At 40.4% G+C, this 20,096-nt stretch overlaps 1 protein-coding gene across 1 annotated transcript in view; it reads right to left on the reverse strand.

The window, feature by feature from the left end:
• Window positions 1-14,411, reverse strand: part of atp11b (ATPase phospholipid transporting 11B (putative)) — a 125,492-nt gene extending 111,081 nt beyond the window's left edge. Inside the window, 2 exon segments of the mRNA XM_052018626.1 lie at window positions 696-812; window positions 13,944-14,411. Coding sequence (XP_051874586.1) covers window positions 696-812; window positions 13,944-13,970 — 144 coding nt within the window. The 5' untranslated portion in view covers window positions 13,971-14,411.
• Between the last annotated feature and the right edge of the window lie 5,685 nt (window positions 14,412-20,096).

Here is a 20,096-nt window from a genome sequence, read left to right on the forward strand (position 1 = left end):
GGATGGCATGGAGGAGTTGGGCCGAAGGACCAGTTTCCGTGCTGTATAACTCTATGACTTAAGGAAATATATAATTTCGTGTATAGACAAGCTGGGAAAAAAAAACATCTTATTAGGAGAAGGCTCTTAGGTGACCCAATAAAAGGCCTTTAAAATTATGATATGCTTGATAGGCTGAAGGAAAACATGTTTTCGCTTGAGGGAGAGAAATGCTTTCTAGGAGCCCAAAACTAGGGGCTATAAATGTTAAACGAGGAACAATAAACCCAAGAAAGAATTCAGGAGCAAACCCTTTACACAGAGAGTGGTTAGAATGTGGAACTTGGGATACTCAAGGCAAATACCATCTTGCTTTTAAAGGGACACGGCTGTATTTGAAAGATATTAGTACATGACAGACAAAAGACAGGACACATTGACAAAGTTTGATCAAAGAGAGCAAGAGGAGTAGTAAGATCAGCACACTCAATTTAATGGCCTGTTTCAATGCTATAATTTATATGCAATTATTACAGCTATGCTTCAACAGTCAGAATCTGAATACTCATGATCAAAGCATGCATATTATTATAGCTATCACATCACATTTATGCAAATTAAATTTCCCATAAATTTCAAGAACTACTTTCAATATACTGCACAGTGTTTTGAAAAAGATATTACACAATAATCCACCAATTTATATTCCTCATTACCTTGGATGATATTATCCTATTGTCTGGAAACTTCTGGTGAACAAAATGACTGTACTGAGGGAAGTGATTGGAAACATAAATTGTCCTTGTGGGACTCAGATGTGGTGGGTCAAATCCCTGTAAAATAAAAGAAATTTGCCAGTGGATTCTTTTTATGTCAATAAGAGATTTCAACATTAAAATTTAAATACCCATAAAAAGCATCCATAACTAATTTTCCAAAAACTAATTATGAAAGTATCATTGTAGCATCTGAAAGGTCTACGAAAAGTGTCAAACCATACCAGACAAGGTCAGTGCCTTGGAAATAAAGATTGAAGACTTAAAGGCAAGAGGAAACAGCTGACGAAATTTAAAGTGCATTTTTATTAAAATTGAAACAAATACTCAACTTGGTATCAGTTTGAAAGTTTATTGAAGCCCATGCACACAGTAATGCATCTTCAAGTTATACTCTAATGCAAGTATGTCTGCAAGCTCCAGTAAATGTGGTTCTGTCCATCAGCTGGAAGTTGATACACTACTCAGAAGTTAACCTGATCAGCATATATTTTATCATGACAATTTCTGATGTACCATATACGCAATACAGGTCAACACATTAGCTTTGATTGCTGCCCAGCTTGGGATAGAAATATTTAATCAAAGGACAACTATGTTATCCGTTTTTCCTTCTAAAATGCACGCATTAAATTTCTTCATGCAATTTACAAAATCTACCCCTTTATTTAGTAATTCCACTACCATCAGTGCAATTTGTACATATAATTTTGCATTAATGATTTGAAAATCTAATGTCTTAAGGAAGATTCTCATTTTAACAAAACACATTTTGAACAAGGCTGTTCAGTTAGTGAGCCACATGGAAGACTACAGATGCTGGAATCTGGAGCAAAACACACACACTGCTGGAAGAACTCAGGAGGTCAAACAGCATCTGTGGAGGCAAAGATATGGTCAACATTTTGGGTGTGACTGTAGCAGGATTGAAGAGGGAAGATAGCCAGTATAAAAGAGGTGAGAAGGAGGGGTGAGATAGGGGCAGGGGCAGGTAGGTGACAGGTGGAAACAGATGGGGGTGGTGGTGAAGGTGTAGGGACAAGTGCTGTACCTCCCACGTTTGCTGAGGAAAGTGCCAGGGACAGATGAGTGAACCAGGGAGTATCAGAGAGAGTAGTCCCTGCAGAAAGAGGGTTGGGGGGGGGGGGGGGGGGGGGGGGGGGGGGGTAAGAGGAGATGTGATTGGCGGTGGGATCCTGCTGCAGCTGGCAGAAATGGCAAAGAATGATGCTGAACACAGGGGTTAATGGGGTGAAGAGTGAGAACCAATGGAATTCTTTCTCTGTTCTGTCTGGAGGACAGAGAGCAAGAGCAGACATCTGAGAAATAGAAAAAAATTTGAGTGAGAGCTCTGTCAACTATAGTAAAAGGGAAGCTAAGTTTCCTGAAAAAGGATGACATTTCAGTAGTCCTGGAACAGAAAACTTATCCCTACATCTTGAAGACCTGTCCCTACACCTCCTCCCTCCCCACCATCTAAGGACCTAAACAGCATTTCCAGGTGAGGCAGAGTTTCATGTGCACCTCCTCCAACCTCATCTATTGTATTCGGCGCTCTCAATATTGCTTCCTCTACACTGGTGAGACAGTGTAGACTAGGTGACTGTTTGGTGGAGCACCTGTGTTGTGTGCAGCATCCATCTTGAGCTTCTGGTTGTATGTCACTTCCACTCCCCTTCCTACATCAACTTGTCTGTCCTCAGCCTTCTTCACCGCCATGGTAGGCCAAATGCAAACTAGAACACACATTCCATTGGGTAGCCTGCAACCCAATTTTTCTGTATTTTTAATGTTTTGAACTGAATTTTTCAATTTCACGGGACCATACCCTGTGTACCTTTTCCACTCTGACCGGTCCACTTGGGTTCTCCCTCCCTTTGTTCACCTTTCCCATTTTCATAACCCCATCACCTATAACACCTATCCACCTTGGTTTTTTCTCCACTGGCATACCCTTCTTCTCCCCTTCTCCATCTGCCCATCACCACCCCTTCATCTGGTTCTATTTAACACCTCCCAGCCACAGTTTCTACCTTCTCCTTCCTCTGCCCAATTTTTCCTTATTTGTTTTCACCTATTACCCACCCGCCTGTCTTCACACTGCCCATCATCCCCTCCTCATCAGTTTCCACCCATCACCTACCTGCTCACCTCACCCTTCCCTTTCACTTCTTTAAACCGGCCATCTTCCCTCTACAGTTCCAGTTTATTTGAGTCATGACCCTGCATCATCAACCCTCGCATGCCCATCAACTCCCCCTAATTCTCCTACCACCCATCTACAATAGGGACAACGTATAGTAGGCAATTAACCTGCCAACCGGCACATCTTCGAGATGTGGGAGGAAATCAGAAGACCGGAGAAACACACATTCACAGGGAGAATGTGCAAACTCCACATAGACAGCACCAGACTTCAGGATCAAACAGGGTCACTGGAGCTGTGAAGCAGCAGCACTACCTGTTGCACTACTGTGCCATTCTGTGCTGAGTGACTCACTTCCTGAAACTCCACAGTCTTTCCACCATCCATTTACAAGGCACAAATCAGGATTGTAATGGAACATTTCCGCTTGTCCAGATGAGTGAGCACCAACAGCACTCAAGAAACTCAACACCATCTAGGACAAAGTAGCACACTTGATTGGTACCCTAAACAGTCAGTCCTTCCACCACCAGCACACCATGGCTGCAGTTTGCATCATCTACGAAATACATACAGTTAATCACCACGGCTATTGTGTAAGCCCCTCTTATACCTGCTACCTCTGCCACCGAAAACGATGAGGGTGGCAGACACATGGCAATGCCAATACTCGCAGGCTGCACACAATCCTGTCTTGGAAGTACATCACTGGTCCATTATTATTGCTGGATCCAAATCCTGGAACTGCCAATCCAAGAATATGGTGGGAATACCTTCACCAGTATGACTGTAGCAGTTCAAAGTGGTGGCTCACCACCACCTTCTCAAGGACAATTAGAGATATGCAACAATTGCTGGTTTTGCTAGTGGTACTCAAATCCCAAAATATGAATAAATTCAGAAGCCACCAACTTTTATTTTACCCCCAACACTAAAAGACACAACCTCTTTATCCATGAACTTATCATCCAGTTTGATAAATTCATGGTCATGGACAAAGAGTTCAAATCCATTGTGTAAAGCATTGCTAGCTCTCAGAAAGCTCACTTGTGACAGGAAACAAATTACTATTAAATGGGTCAACATAAGGTTCTGTGGCACAGGCTAGGGAGCTTAATCACATTCTTCACTTAATCACATTCTGGAAGATTGAAGACATAAAAATCATTGTATAAATTGGGCTATACACTTTTTCTTGGAGGTAACTTCCTGGCCACGTTGATTCTTCGTTCAAAGAGCTGAGAAATCAAGTGTCGTAGATTCATACTTTAAGTGTGTGGTTAGAGGTGTACTGCAAACCACTTCCAACAGTAAGCTGCAAAACATGCAAGATCCACTTTTACACTTTGCAACATGTATTTTAATCACCTTTGATACTAGGAGCACCATTGAGCAAAATCTAATACTAAGCTGCATAGAGTAGTATTAGGACATTTGTGATCAAGGAGGCAAGTTTTTATAAACATCTAATATAAGAGGCATAAACAACTGAAAGCACAGCCACCAATGGAGGAATAAATGGTAGAAGGGGTATAGTCTGTGGCTATAATATAGTCGATGGGGGGATAGGTGTTACCAATACTTAGGTGCTAGAAACTACTTCAGAACTGGATGCAGAATAACAAAGACCACAGAGGGCTTGGGAGAGGGGCTGGTGAGGTAGAGCTGGCTGTCATCAGTGTAGATGGGAAATGTTAGTTTTCAGAAGATGTCATCATGAGCCAGCATGTACTTGGGAAATAAAAGTAGGGCAGGTGCCAAAGGCAGGGAACAAGAGGCACAAAAAAGGTAATAGTACAGGAGCAGAAAAGAGATTATTGCAAGCAATTCTCTCATTATGCTTGGGTAAGGAAGAATGGAACCAGTTGAGTTTAGCCTAAATCAGCTGAAGAAGGGTGGTGGGACATTGAACAAAAATGGTATCGTTAACCTTGTGTCCTTAAAAACTAATCATCAATATGGTCTACAGCAAATACTTTTAAAATGTACATCAATAATATCTAGCTCTGGCTTATAAATATCCCTGCCCTATTAACTGCCTTTGTGTTGTCTTGGATGAGTCATAACTTCAAGTCAATATCAGTATGACAAATTATCTTTAGTCCTAGCAAAGGTTTCAAGCACTTCCCACCCACTCCATCACCATTAACTAGCACACACAGGAAGGTGGTACACAGTTAACATGGCTTTGTGCAGGGGAAATCTTGCTTGCTAATTGACTGAGTTTTTTTTGAGGAGGTAACCAAGAAGACTCATGAAGGCACAGTGGTAGATGTGGTCTCTCTCTATGTTAATAAGGCATTTGACAAGGTCCTGCAAGGTAAGCTGGTTTGGAAGGTTAAGGCCCATGGAGTCCAAGGTGAGCTGGCTAATTGGATCCAAAACTGGCCCAGTGATAGGAGACAGAGGATAGTGGTGGAAAGATGATCTTCTGATTGGAAGTCTGTGACCAGTGGTGCATGGCAGGGATTGGTACTGGGACCCTTGTTGTTTGTGATAATATATTAATGATTTGGATGTGAACGTAGGAGGTATGATTAGTAAATTTGTGGATGACACACAAGTTGGTGGTGTTGTAGATAGTAAAGAAAGTTGTCTAAGGATATAGATCAGATGGAAAGCTGGGCAGAGCATTGGCAGATGGAATTTAATCCCGACAAAGTATGAGGTGATGCATTTGGGAAGTAAAGTGGCAGCAGAACATATACAGTAGGACATTAAGGAATGTTGATGAACAGAGAAACCTTAGGTTCAAGTCCATAGTTCACTGAAAGTGGCTACATAGGTGGTCAGGGTGGTGAAGAATGCACATATTAGCTTTCATACAGTAGGTTGGGACATAGAATATAAGAACTGGGACATTATGTTGCAGCTTTACAAAACACTGTTTAGGCTGCACTTGGAGGACTGCATTCAGTTTTGGTGCCACACTACAGGAAGGATGTGGTCGTGCTGGAGAGAGTGCAGAAGGGATTCACCGGGATGTGGCCTGGATTGGAAGGTGTTAGTAATGGTGAGAGACCAGATAGGCTGGGTTTATTTCCTCTGGAGCAAAGGAGACAGAGGGGTAACCTGAAAGATATGTAAAATTATGATAGGGTAGATAGCTATAGAATTTTTTTCCCATGGTAGGGTATCAAAAACAAGAAGCCATTGGTTTAAAGTGGAGGAAGGAGTTTTAGAGGGGATTTAAGGGGAAAGGTTTTTTTTATATGCACAGAGGGTGGCTGATATCTGGAACTTGCTGCCAGAGAAAGTGTGGAGTTAGATTCAATCACTATGTTTAAGAGACATTTAGAGAAGCACTTAAATAGGCACAACAGAGAAGGATACAGACCTAATGTAGTCAAGTAAGATTTGTGTAGATGGGCAAAAAGATCAGCATGGGTCGAACGGCTCATTTCTGTACTGTACAACTCTATGATTCTGACTGCTCACAACCTGTTTTATCCTAAGAAAGTGTTTAAATAAACATTATCACCAAATCACCTTGCTTCAGCCTAGGAATATTGCACCCTTGTACTTCACTTTCACCATCACTGTAACACAAAGCCAATTCAGTCACTTTGATACAGAAACATGGAAAAATCACAGGAGTAGTTCATTTGGCCCTTCCTGCCTCCTCTTGCATTCAAGATCTTCCATCTTAATACCATATTACTGATCTCTTCCCCTACCCCTTGATAGTTTGTGTCTGGAAATCTACCTCCTTTTTAGACATATACATGACATCTTGGTCACCCCTGCCTTCTGTAGCATTGAATTCCGTAAATTCATCACTTTCTGAGTAAAGAAATGTCTCCCGATTTCAGTCCTACAAATCTCACCCTGTATCCCAAAACTGTGACTCCTTGTTCTAGACACCTGCATCCAATCTGTTCAATTCTATCAGAATTTATGTTTCAATGAAATCCCCCTCAATCTTCTAAACATAGAGAACATAGAAGTGGTCAATCCAATCTCTCCTCATACAATAGCCCTGCTCTCCCAGGAATCAGTTTTGTAAACATTTGCTGCACTCTCTCTATGGCAAGTATATTCTTTCTTGGGTAAAGAGACCAGAAATGCACACAGTACTCCAGATGTTGTCTCAACAAGATCCCGTATAATTGCAGCAAGCTATCTTTGCTGCTGTACTTAAAACCTGCTGCAAAGAAGGCCAACACACATTTTGCATGCTGCACCTGCATGTTTGCTTTCAGTAACTTGTGTGTAAAGGCACCCAGATCCTTTTCAAACATTTCCCTAATCTATTACTAGTAAAATAATACACAATTTTTCTGTTTTTCCTAAGTGGATAACTTCACATTGGACATCTAACATGCATTTTCCCACTTACACAATTTGCCTAAATAGCCTGAAAGCTGTGTTTCCCCCTCGCAGCTCATAATCTCATCGAACTTTGTATCACTGGCAAACTTAGAAACATTGCATTTGGTTCTCTCATTTAAATTATTAAATGAATATTGTGAATAGCTGGGGACCCTGTGGTACCCCCACTTGTCACCATCTGCCACCTCGAGAAAAGTCCCATTTTATCCCTCATCTATTTTCTATCTCTCAACTAATTTTCAATCCACGCAAATTTATTACCTTTAATCCCACATGCTTTAATTTTGCACACAACGTCACCATATGGGACTTTATCAAAGGCCTTCTGAAAATCCAAATACACCACATTCACTGGTTCTCCCTTTCCTATTCTACCTGCTACATCCTCAAAACACTCCAGTAGGCTTGTCAAGCATGATTTCCCTTTCATAAATCCATGCTGATTTTGCCTAATCCCATTGATATATTCTGTGTACCGCTATCACATCCTTGATTATAAACTCCAGCATTTCCCCCACTCCTGACACAAGGCTAGATGTTTTGTTTATTGTTTTGTTTTTCCTCACAGCTCCAGTGACCCAGGCTCAATCCTGACCTTGGGTGCTGTCTATTGGAGATTGCACATTCTTACTGTGCCCACTGGAGTTTCCTCAGTGATCTCCATTCTCCTCTCACATTCCAAAGACATGCAGGTTGGTAGATTAGTAGGCCACTGTTCATTGTCCCTAGTGTGTAGGTGAGTGGTAGAATCTTGGCAGAGTTGATGGGAATGTGGGAAGAAGAGAAAATGGGATTTGCTTAGGATTCAGGTAAATGGGTGCTTGATGGTCAGTGTGGAATTGGTGGGCCAAAGGGATGGTTTCTATGCAGTATGACTTCTTGATTAAATAATGTAGTTACCTTATATCAACAGCATCTGTTCCATAACCTATAGAACTATTCTCATGGTACGTCTTTTAATTCACTGGAATGCAGATTTTCAGGCCCCAGTAATTTATCAGCTTTCAGTGCCATTATTTTTTCCAGATTTTTTTTTAATAATACTGATAAAACCTATAATGATCTCTTTGTTTATTGTGACTGTGCACTAAAATCTACCACATGCATTGTCTGTCAGTTCTGCCTCATTAACCTAAAATGAGAATACTAAATTTAAAAGCAGGAAAAAACAGTCCATCACTATTTCCCCCAGTGTATTCACCAGACTTCCTCCAAATCACAATATGTATAAGGAACACACTGGTTGTGATGAAGTAAGGGTAGTTTTTAAATAAAGACTTGCATTAACATAGCAACATTTTTAAAAAGGGAAAATATCCCAAGGCACTTCATAGGAGTGTCATCAAATGATATTAGATCCAAGGACCAATCAAGACAGGTGACAAAACACAGGCGGAGATGTGCTTTAAAAAGCATATAGAAAGAGAGGTGGGGGTGGACAGCAAGGGGGAGAAACAGAGACTAGGCCCTCTGGCCCTGCACATCATAGGTCTTTAAGTGCATGTACATTTACATTTTAAAATATGAAGTTTTCTGCCTCTAACACCCTGTCAAGCATCCAGACCCCCCAACAACCCATTGGGTGAAATTTTTATTGCCTGTTCTTCCTCTAACAATATTTCAAATCTATGCCCCTTGGTTTTTGATCCCTCTACAAATGAAAAGACTGAAACCCCATAACCTCATACACCTCATATGTCTTCCCTCAATCTCCTTGATCCACAGAAAACAAGTTATCCGATTTTCCTTTATAGCTGAAATTTCCAGTCCTTGCAAACCCTTAAATATCTTCTGCCCTCTCTTCAGTGCAACATAGTTCTCCTGTAATACGATAACCAGAACTGTCTGTAGTACTCATAATGTGGTTTAACTAGTGTGTACGCAGTACTAGCATAACTTCCTGATCTTTTATTCTATGCCTCAGCTAATAAAGGGAAAGCATTTTGTGAGTCCTTTTAGTCACATAATCAAACTGCTCTGCTACCTTGAAGTGGACATACATTCTAATGTCCCTCTTTGTTCCTTTGAAACTTCTATTCTCCCATTTACTGTGTATTCCCTTTGTGTTGTTGCACTCCCAAAATGCACTAGCTCATTTTTCAGGATTGAATTCCATTTGCCACTTTTCAACCCGACTAACCAGACAGAGAACACACTGCACAGAAACAAGCCATTTGGCCCAACTACTCTGATCTAGGATCCTGACATTCCTCATTTAAGTCCGCCAGCATAAACCTCTACTTCCTTCCCCTGTTCATACTTGTTCAATCCTGTTAAATACAATTTAATTTAACCACTTCTATGGTAAGAAAATACACTTTCTCACCACTTCTTGAATAAAGAATTTTCTTTTGAATTTCATGTTGGATAGCTTGACGATTTTATACTGAGGACCTCTAGTTAAACTCATTCCCAAAAGTGGAAACAATCTCTCCACATCCACTCTTTTAAAACCTCCTATCATTTTAAAGACCTCTATTAAGTTAACTTTCAGCCTTCTTCACTCAACGGAAAAAAAGAGATTCAGTCTATTTGTCCTTTCCTGATAACAAATACCCGCTAATTTATAGTATCATCCTTGTGAATCCTCTCAGACAACCAAAATTTCAATGTGGGTTTAACATAACTTTCCGCTTTTCAAATTTTGTTCTCCTAGAAATAAACCCCAATGCTTTGTTCGCTTTCTCTAAGACCATGTTAATCAATAATCTACCTATCACCCAACCATAGGACATCTTAACAATTCAATATTAATGTTGGTTAGTTAGCAAAAATATTACAACGACATTTCCAATATAGTTAACAAATGCAAAATTGTATGTGGAATATGGAGACTATACCAATGTTTTGAATAATATTGCTAAAGTTATCATATAAACAAGGTTGGTCTCAGGCCTGATCTGTGGTTTGCTAATGTCAGCCAAGATAACAGAAAGTATTTTACAACCAAACTCAGACACAGAATGGGGGAGGGGATATCAACGGCTGTCAAAAAAAAAGTGAAATAACAAATTCCAAGATATTGCATGGAGACAGGATTGGGCTCAGATGTGATGGCACCTGTGCTATCAAGATGATGAATTAACAGATTGCTGACATTTTCAAGGCACACTTACAAAAATGTGAAGATCAAGTGGGCCACAAAGAAATGTGCAGCTCCATCTCCACAAGAAGTTAATAGCTTGGGGGGGGGGGGGGGGGGGGGGGGGTGGGTGGGGTGGAGGAAGAAACAATTAAAAGCTATTCAAATTGACATTGACCTATTCCTTCAGACACAATAATAAAGCTTTGATTAGGTTGCCAACAAAATGTGAACTCAGAGATTCAACTTTTGTATCCATCACCCCCCATATTCCTTGGAGTGGAGCAAAAGAATTAAGAAATCAGAAAAGCTATAATGCTTGGATTTTGTTTTGAACTTAATAAACCTCGGTTTGTTTATAGTTCATAAAATGAATAATCTTTCAGTCACATGTTTACACTGAAACAAATCATATTTAATCTTCTGCTGTTATCAACCATTGCGCTTAAAGGTCTCCTTCAATAAGGATCACATTTGCATTTAACTGCACATGGTTTAGGGGTTCCTTACATCTGAAAAAAATAAATAGGTCATATTCACTTAATTGAGCAAATAATTAAACAGAATGCAATATACTTCTGCATTCTGAAACAAAAATTGATAATGTGGACAGTGCATTCAAGTTGACATTTCCCAGATCACCATGAAACAGTGATTTGGTCATGGGTGAAGAAATTGTACAAACTCACTAACAACAGACTATATTTGGGGAAAGGGTAGCAGTTGGGTAGGTGAAGATAAAAATAGAGTATTATGCAGAAAAGTACTTCAATCTAGACAAATTACATTTTGGGGGATATTTACCTTAAATCTTTTCAGATTTTACATATGCCCTAAACATATTTTTGCATTCTTGCATAGCGAGGCAATGAAGAATTTAAAATGGAGTTCCTATCATTAATTACATGCTCTTACATGATCCTTGACTTCCAAAAACACAGAACATTAGACTTTCATTGGGGTTTAAACAGTGAAATATTAAATAGTAAAGAACATGTAGCTGATCACTTTTTGTTTGCAGTAATTAACCAAACTGATCCATGAATACTGTGCAAATTTATATTAAAACTAACAAAATCCTTACTGATATATCAAATGTGACCAGGACCAAGCAGCATTACTATATTTAAACACAACCAGATAAGTGCATGTGAACAAATCCATAGGATTTCAGTACTTGAACTGAATGTCAGGCACAGAAACCAATTAAAATCTGTAACAGATATATAAGTTGAACTGGGACTTGTTCTTCTCCCTAATGAATTCTTCAGAGCTATAGCTGAAAACATAAGCAGAAGAATAGAAAACAATTTTTCAGATGCAAGTGCTCCCAATAATTTTGTTTTTCAGAATAAAATTGTTATATAATTTTAAACAATTAAAATACTGGTTACTTTCTTGCATGCAAAACTGATTTGATTTTTTTTAAATTGAGCAACTTTAATGAAGAAATGTAATTATGATTATAAAATTATTTAAAATCAAGAGACGTACAAAACAATTTGATGGGGAAAACAGAATTTTGGTCTCTACACAAAGGAACACTAAAAACACAAGGATCCATTTGATGAATTCCTGCAAAACATTTTTTTTGCAGTTAGAGATAGGAGCCCTAGGATAAGACAAAGCGAATCAAGGGTGAAATATATTATGTATTATTATGACAACAGGATTGACTAATGGTTAAGGGGTGGGGAGAAGTTGATACGATAGAAATGTTCAAAATCATACAATGTTTTGGAAGAATAAATAATGAAAGATTCCAATGATAGTTGCACTGCTAACATGAGTATTTGAACTATGATTTGTATTCAAGGCATCACATAGCACAAAAATTAAATTAATGCAAATGCCACGTGGCCATGAAGTCAAACTGCTCAAATATTTAAAAGTGAATTGAAACTGTAAATAATAATCAGTTAGATTTATTAGGTTGCCAACAAAATGCAAAACTCTGAGATTCCTAATAAACAAGAGTAAATAAATTAGCTTTGAGAATATAGATGCTGAATAGTTTATCACCATTATTGGACAACTTGTCAAAGATTTTCCTGTGATTTCAAAATGCATAGCTATCCCATACTAACCAATATAAACCATTTTATTGAGAAAAATTAATTTCAATATGTAGTGCTTTAAATACATACTAATTACCATACTTCACCCAAGCATGCCTCTTTATACAAATTAAAACAAGGACAGCCAATTACAGCTCCACAGCTATAATCGCCTATAGCTATGTGATTTTAAGTCATCACACAACACATAGCTACCTACAATTTATATCCTATTTACTATCATCAGGAAAGAGAGTTGTGTTATGATAGTCAGTGTATTACCAAACTTTAATTATGCCAAAATATAAATTCATGATTAACAGCTTGAGACTTCTGACAACCACTATTTTCCACCTGCATGGCATATATTTCCAACCCTGCTTTATTTAATCTGTTGAAGAAACCATATGATTGATATCCTCAGATTCTACTAATGAAATACTAATCAATTGCCTCCTATATTATGCCCTGCAGAAAATAAACTTGAGTATTGAAAATTAAATTATGTTGTACAGTAACTGAGATTCTTGAATAATAACTTTTGTTTAGAAGACAGTAACTTAGATGATTTCAAAACATGGAGCTACAAATTTACAAAACAGACCTGGATCCTTCAGTCAAGGTGCCTGGAAGCACTTTCACACAAAAGGGTAGTGGTAGTTTGGAACACTGCCCGCAAAGTCGATTATGTTAAATCAATTGAACATTTCAGGAAAATATTAATAAACATTTCCTAGGTATTAAAGAACGGGAAGCTAAGTTAGGGACTAAGTAGCTTAGAGATATTGATGACCCATGATACCTGGACTGAAAGATAGTGGGCCTAGTCCCGTTTTTATCCATGCTGCTACTCCTGTCATCTTTTTGGGTAGTCCCTGCTGCTCATACTTGCATAAAGAGACTGCTGGCCAACTACAATTAAGTTTACATTTCTTCAATACATCTCAAAGAGATGAGTGCATCACGAATGCAAAATGTTTTCTACGCAGAAAACTGAAACACTTTTGGGGCACATTTGTTACGACGAATCACTTAAGGTCCAACAATTCTGGGCAGAGTTGGTTACGGTATTTTAAAGCGTACTGTCACCTGTTGCCAACTGAAACTCAAAGTTACTGAAATTACACTGTATTACAATGAAGTGCAAGCATTTCATTAACTACAGCGTCATATGCTGGTACATGACAGCAGAACGATATCGAATAAACCCTGTGAAACCTCAGAGACGGAAACAGCAGCTGGTGTTGGTAACCGAGCTGACATATCGACCAATGATAACGATGTTTAATTATCTCAGGTTACTCGTAATAAACTTAGAGCCTGGGAGAAATGATCTATCCTGTTGCAAAGGTCCACCACCAGGAACTGCACGACTCAAGCGAGAAGCCATTGCGGTTCCACCCGTTGAATGGCAAGTGGCAGCTTACACAAGTGTCTGGTCTACAGCCCAGCCCCTAAAACACCGGCGAAGGTGGGAGCAACGCTCCCGTCGGCAGCGGTGCCCCAGGGTTTCAGCCGCGCCGCAGGCGCCTGCAGCCGGCCTCAGCTCAACCCTCGCCAGCCAGACCTACCAGTTGCTGCCGTATCCAGCGGATCATGGCTCCACACGAGGCCGGCAACCCTCGCCGACCAACTCCCCCGGCTTTTTCTTCCCCTCTCCCCGCCTGATTCGACGCCGAAGCCAGTGTCCCACTTCAGCCCCCGGTCACAGCCTGCACCCTGACACCGCTCTCTTCCCACATCATCAGTTCGCAGCAGGGCGCACCGGAAACACATGACGTCAGCGCACTTCCGCCAGCCGACCGGCGGGGCTGAGGGATCGGCGGAGCCCCCTCACAACCAGGTCGGGGGAGACAGGTCGGCCTGTATCTGGTGGGATTTGTCTGGAAGAACAGACGAAGCTTTCGGGTGATCGTGAAAAAATGGTTTGCAAGAACGACTTTCGGTGGTTACGAAATTGCCACCGCAGTGTTACTTGTCAAAATGCCTCAGCCAGACACCATAAGGAGACTTCGGGAGAGGTGGTCAGAAGCCGAGTCAAAAAGGTAAGTCTTCTGGCCTGAATGTGGAGCAGCAGAGTGAGGCAGGGTGGTGAAGGAGGGCTGACAGCCGCCAATGATGGAGCAGTGAAAATCAGGGATGTGCAAGAAACAGACATGGAGGAGTGTCCTTATTTTGAATAAGAAGAGCAAATGTGGGTCCCTCAGACAGAGAGGGAAGAATTTATAACAGGGAATAAGGAAATGATAAAGGAATTAAACAACTCCTTTGTGTCTGTCGTCATAGAAAAAGACACCAAAAAAGTGAGCAAAAGTGAGAACTGAAAGAAAGAAATATTGCTGAAGTACTGGACAAGTTGATGAGACTAAAAGCTGATATATCGAAAAGACCTGATGATCCACATCTCGGAATCTTGAAGGCTGGCCATAAAGATAGTGAACGTTTTGGTCATCATCTTTCAAAATTCTATACATTCTGTAATTCTTCCTGTGGATTCAACGGTAGCAAATGTGACCCCAATATTTAAGAAGGGAGAGAGAGCAAACTACTGACCTTCTAGTCTAACGTCAGTGGCGGGGAACGTGCTGCAGTCTACCGTGAAGTATGTAATAACAGAATACCGTAAAAGAATAATAGGATTGACCAGAGTCAGGATGGATTTAGAGTCACAAAGTCATACAGCATGGAAACAGGCCCTTCGGCCCTACTCGTCCATGCTGACTGTGTTGCCCAGCGACTTAGTGTTTGGCCCATAGCCCTCTAAACCTCTCCTATCCATGTACTTATCTATTTATGAAAGAAAAATCATGTTTGACTAATCAACTGAAGGATTTTTAATATATGTGGTGTATTTGGATTTCTGGAAGGCTCTTGATGAAGTCCCACTGTAGTGAACAAGGTTAAAGCACACAGAGTTGAGAATAACCAATTCTCAATCCACGTATAGTGACGTGGATTGAGAGTTGGTTATTGGACAGAAAGCAAAGAGTGGGAATAAATGGTTTATTATCATCACATGTACAGTGAAAAGCTTTGTATGCATGCCATTCAAACAGATCATTCCATACATAGTACATTGAGGTAGTATAAAAGGAAAAAACGATATTAGAATATAGTGTTACAGTTACAGAGAAAGTACAGTGCAGGTAGACAAATAAGGTGCAAGGGCCATGACGAAGTAGTTCAAGAGATCAAGAGTTCATCTTTATCGTACAAGGGGTCCATTCAAGAGTCTTGTAACAGTGGGATAGAAGCTGTCCTTGAGCCTGTTGGTAAGTGTTTTCAAGCTTTTGTATCTTCTGTCCAATGGAAGGGAGGAGAAGAGAGAATGAGGGGTCAGAGGGGTCTTTGATTATTTTGGCTGCCTTCCGAAGGCAGCGTGAAGTATAGACAGAGTCAATGCAGGGGAAGCTGGTTTTCGTCATAGGCTGGGCTACATTCACAACTCTCCTGCAATTTCTTGCGGTCTTGGGCAGAGCAGTTGCCATACCAAGCTGTGATGCATCTAGGTAGGATGCTTAAATAAATGAATCTTTCATAAGTTAGCAGGTTTTGACTAATGGGGTACCATAGGGATTGGTGCTTGGGCCTCTGCTATTCACAATCGGCTTCAAAGGTTTGGCTGAGGGGAGCGAATGTAATTTCCAGGTTTGCTGATGATACAATATTAGATAGATTGTCAGTAAGAAGAAGGAGGAGGATGTAAAGAGGCTTCAAACTGAATGAGTGCATACGAATAGCATATGCAGTATAATATGGAAAGAGTGGAATTATCCATCCTGAAAAGCAGAGTATTTTTTAAATGGTGAGAGGTTGGATAATGTTGCTATGTGAGAGACATACGTACATTATTAACTAAAAGCCAAATGCCATTTCACCAAGCAAATCAGAAGGCAAATGATATATTGGTCATTATTACAAGAGCACTTGAATACAGGATTAAAGATGTCTTGATGAGAATCCACCCGAAGTATTGTATGCAGTTGACTTACGGAAATCTAACTTTATGCAAATTCTTCCAGACTCTGGTCTCAGGCATAGTACTTGAATCTCTTCACCAGGAAACAATGCAGAGCAATGCAGAGATCACAAGCCAATGCCTTCTCTAAACTCTCCTTCAGGTAAGATCAAACATTATGAATCCCAAGCCACCTCTGGCTAGCACACACTTTCTTTCATTAAACTGCCAATAGTTTTCTCTCAGCCTCCCCTCGTCACTCCACCCAGGCTGCATTCAGACAAACGTTTATCACAGTTCACTTGCTGGTAACATCTCATACCACCTATGCTGACCTTCCCCAGTCTATTCTTTGCAAATCAGTCCCCAAGGGCTGTCTATGCTAAAGAATTCACATTATGATTTTGGAGGAAATTGTTTGCTTCCAACTTAATAATATTCAGTTTACGGATAGTTCTCTTTTACTTGTCAGAAAGGAAGTGCAATGAAGATTCACTAGATTAGTTCTAGGAATGTCAGGTTTGGCCATAATAGGAGAGATTTGTTAGGTTAGGCCCGTATTCGCTAGAGGGAAAAAAACCTGCACTTTCCAAAGATGCTGCCTGAACTGCTGATTACTTCTAGCATATTCTGGTTTTATATTTGTAACCTATAGAGTTTAAAAGAATGAGAGATCTCATTGAATGTTTCTTTAAACCTTACAGAGCTCAATAAACTGGAGGTAGGAACTGTGTTTCCCCTGGCTGAGAAGTCCAGAACCAGGGGTCACAGTTCCGGAATGAGGGATAGGCAATTTAGTACTGAGATGAGAAACTTGTTCATGCAGATGATGGTGAATTCTCTACCCTAGAGGCTCACTGAGATCATTCAAAGATAACTTTCAGGGTATTAAGGGAATCAAGGAATATGGAGATGGTAGAGAAAATTGCCACTGAGGTAAGAGGTCAACCATGATGTTGATGAATGACAGAGCAAGTTCAAAAAGCCACATGGCTTCCTCCTATTCTTAGTTCTTATGAGGCTATAGCAGTAGGGAGGGGTGAGGCATGTAAGGTCTGACATAAAAGCAGGAAATGCTGACCATTCATCAAATTTATTTCAGATTTCTAGCATCTGTAGGTTTTTTGCTTTTCATTTAGTGGAAGGTCATCACCTGAAATGATAACCCACCCTGTTTCCCTCTCTCTCCACAGATGCTGTCTGATCTCCTAAGCACTTCAAGCATTTTTTGTTTTAATTATTGAAGGAATTAAAAATAAGCATTGATTTTTTTTAAAGTTATGGAATTTTTATAAAATGTTTATATTTTTTGCTAATAATATTTCCTATTTCACCTACATCTTGTACATCACAATCCTTTTGTCACAGTTTATAAAATATTTTAAATATTAGATAAAACTTGTGCTTTCTGGTCTCTAATTTGCTATGTCTGAGAGTTCTTCATTGAGATTCACAGCTCAGCTAGGTTGATGATAGCTGGATACCAGGGATCATTTATGCTGAGGCCTGATTGCAACAGATATCAGAAAAAGGGAATTAATGCCACAGAGATGGCTAGATCTTTATGGAAAGCTTTCTTCAAGTTCAGCACCAAGCACTGTCACTTCACTACTAAATACAAAAGTCAAGCCTTTGTGTGATTGTGTAAAAATAGCTTAAGGTACATTATCGATGTTATGCATTTCTGCACTATGTGAGCTTAGACACACAGATATTTAAGGCCCCCTGGACATATGCGAAGGGTAAATTTGGTGGACACTTGAAATCAGCTCAGAAAATATACTCAGGAAATATGTTAGATGTTATGAGTGGATTTCCCACAGTGGGCATGAAATTCAGGATTTAAAGAAAAGTTGGGGGAGGATTGGGGGAGTCTGGTTAACCCTAATTTTGTCCATTAAGTTGTATACATGCAATAAGTGGTTATATCTTTCTCCCATTCTTCTGCACCCCAATGGTGTCAAGATGCAAACTGCTCTACGCACCAATCTAATGTATGGTATTAAAGATTTTCCCATTGGGTGGTCTGTTTGTCCTGCATGACATCAAACTTCATGGCCACATTCATCTAGGCAAGCGGAGAGAATTCACTCAGCTAAACAGGAAGAATGTGGAATAAAATTGGTTGAGACTCATAAAGCAAGCGGTCAAATAAATAAAGGAAGAGGACACAACGGAGCTTCTATTGTGATACTTGATACCAAAAAAGGATCTGACACTATGGACACCTCAGAAATGGATCTTGAAGCAACAATCTTGCAGGTGGGTCAGCCACTGTATAAACAAGCAGACCTCAATGGATTGGAAATGTGGACAAATTGAGAAGGAGTTTTCTTACTGTGTTATTTGGTCTGGGGTAGTTTCATCAAAATACATGTGGAAAAGCTGTATCTGCACATGATGATCACAAGCCACTTAAGATCATTATTAGTGTTCCCCTCTAGATCACCAAAAAGGTTGCAAAAAATGCTTGTGAGAATGTAGGCATACGGTAGAAATTCATGAAAACACGAGACTGCAGATGCTGGAATCTTAGCAACAAACAACCTGCTGGATGAACTCAGCAGGTCGAGCAGTATCTATGGTGGGAAAGGAATTGTTGACATTTTGGATTGAAGCCTTGTATCAGTTCCTGATGCAGGGTTTTGAACCAAAACGTCAACAATTCCTTTGCCCTGACAGATACTGCTCAACTCGCTGAGTTCCTCAAGAGATTGCTTGTTGCACCAATAAACACTCATTACAGGTCAGGCAAGGGCATGCATGTAGTTAACAGATGTGGCCAAGCCTACCTCAAAGATGCAAGAGATTCCAAGGATATTGAACTTGATACAATCAGCGTGGCAAGAAACATTCCAAACTCTCAGCTATTGATGCAGGACAAGATACAATGCCACGCCTGAAGCAAATGATTCAGTGCAGACAGAAAGGGACACAGTATGGGCCTGTCCTAAGACCGTACTTCCACCTGAGAGATGAACTGGGCACTCTGACCTGATCTTCAAAGGTGAAAGGATAATTGTTCGCAGGTTACAAAGGTATGATGTGACCAAATCAGTTTATTTCTAGAATCTGAAAGCGAATGATTGCTTCAGCACAGTGAGAGAAAGTATCCACTGGGTCTGGATGAACAAGAAGGTCAGGGACTTTAACCAGAAATACAAGACCTGCAGATTTTTTCTAGAAAGAGACCAAGCATGGAAATTTTCACTCTCATCAATTCCCAGGCTGGGTTAGATTTGTTTCACCTAAATAGGAAAACATGATGAGTGACAGTGGACAGTTAGCATTTCGGGTTGAGATCTTGACCCAAAACATCAACTGTCATTTCCCTTCATAGATGCTGCCTGACCTGCTGAGTTCCTCCAGCATACCATAGAACCATAGAACCATACAGCACAAAACAGGCCCTTCGGCCCACCGTGTCGTGCTGTCCATCAGACCACCCTCACACTACCTAACCCCTTCCTCCCGCATATCCCTCTATCTCACGTTCCTCCATATGCCTATCCAACAAGCTCTTGAACCTGTTCAATGTATCTGCCTCCACCACCACCCCAGGCAGCGCATTCCATGCACCAACCACTCTTTGGGTGAAAAACCTCTCTCTGACATCTCCCCTGAACCTCCCACCCATAACCTTAAAGCCATGACCTCTCGTCTTGAGCATTGGTGCCCTGGGAAGGAGGCGCTGACTGTCTGTTTATTCCTCTCAATATTTTATATACCTCTATCATGTCTCCTCTCATCCTCCTCCTTTCCAGTG

This window comes from Pristis pectinata, chromosome 6 (genome assembly GCF_009764475.1).
Source record: "Pristis pectinata isolate sPriPec2 chromosome 6, sPriPec2.1.pri, whole genome shotgun sequence".
NCBI classification, from domain to species: Eukaryota; Metazoa; Chordata; class Chondrichthyes; order Rhinopristiformes; family Pristidae; genus Pristis; species Pristis pectinata.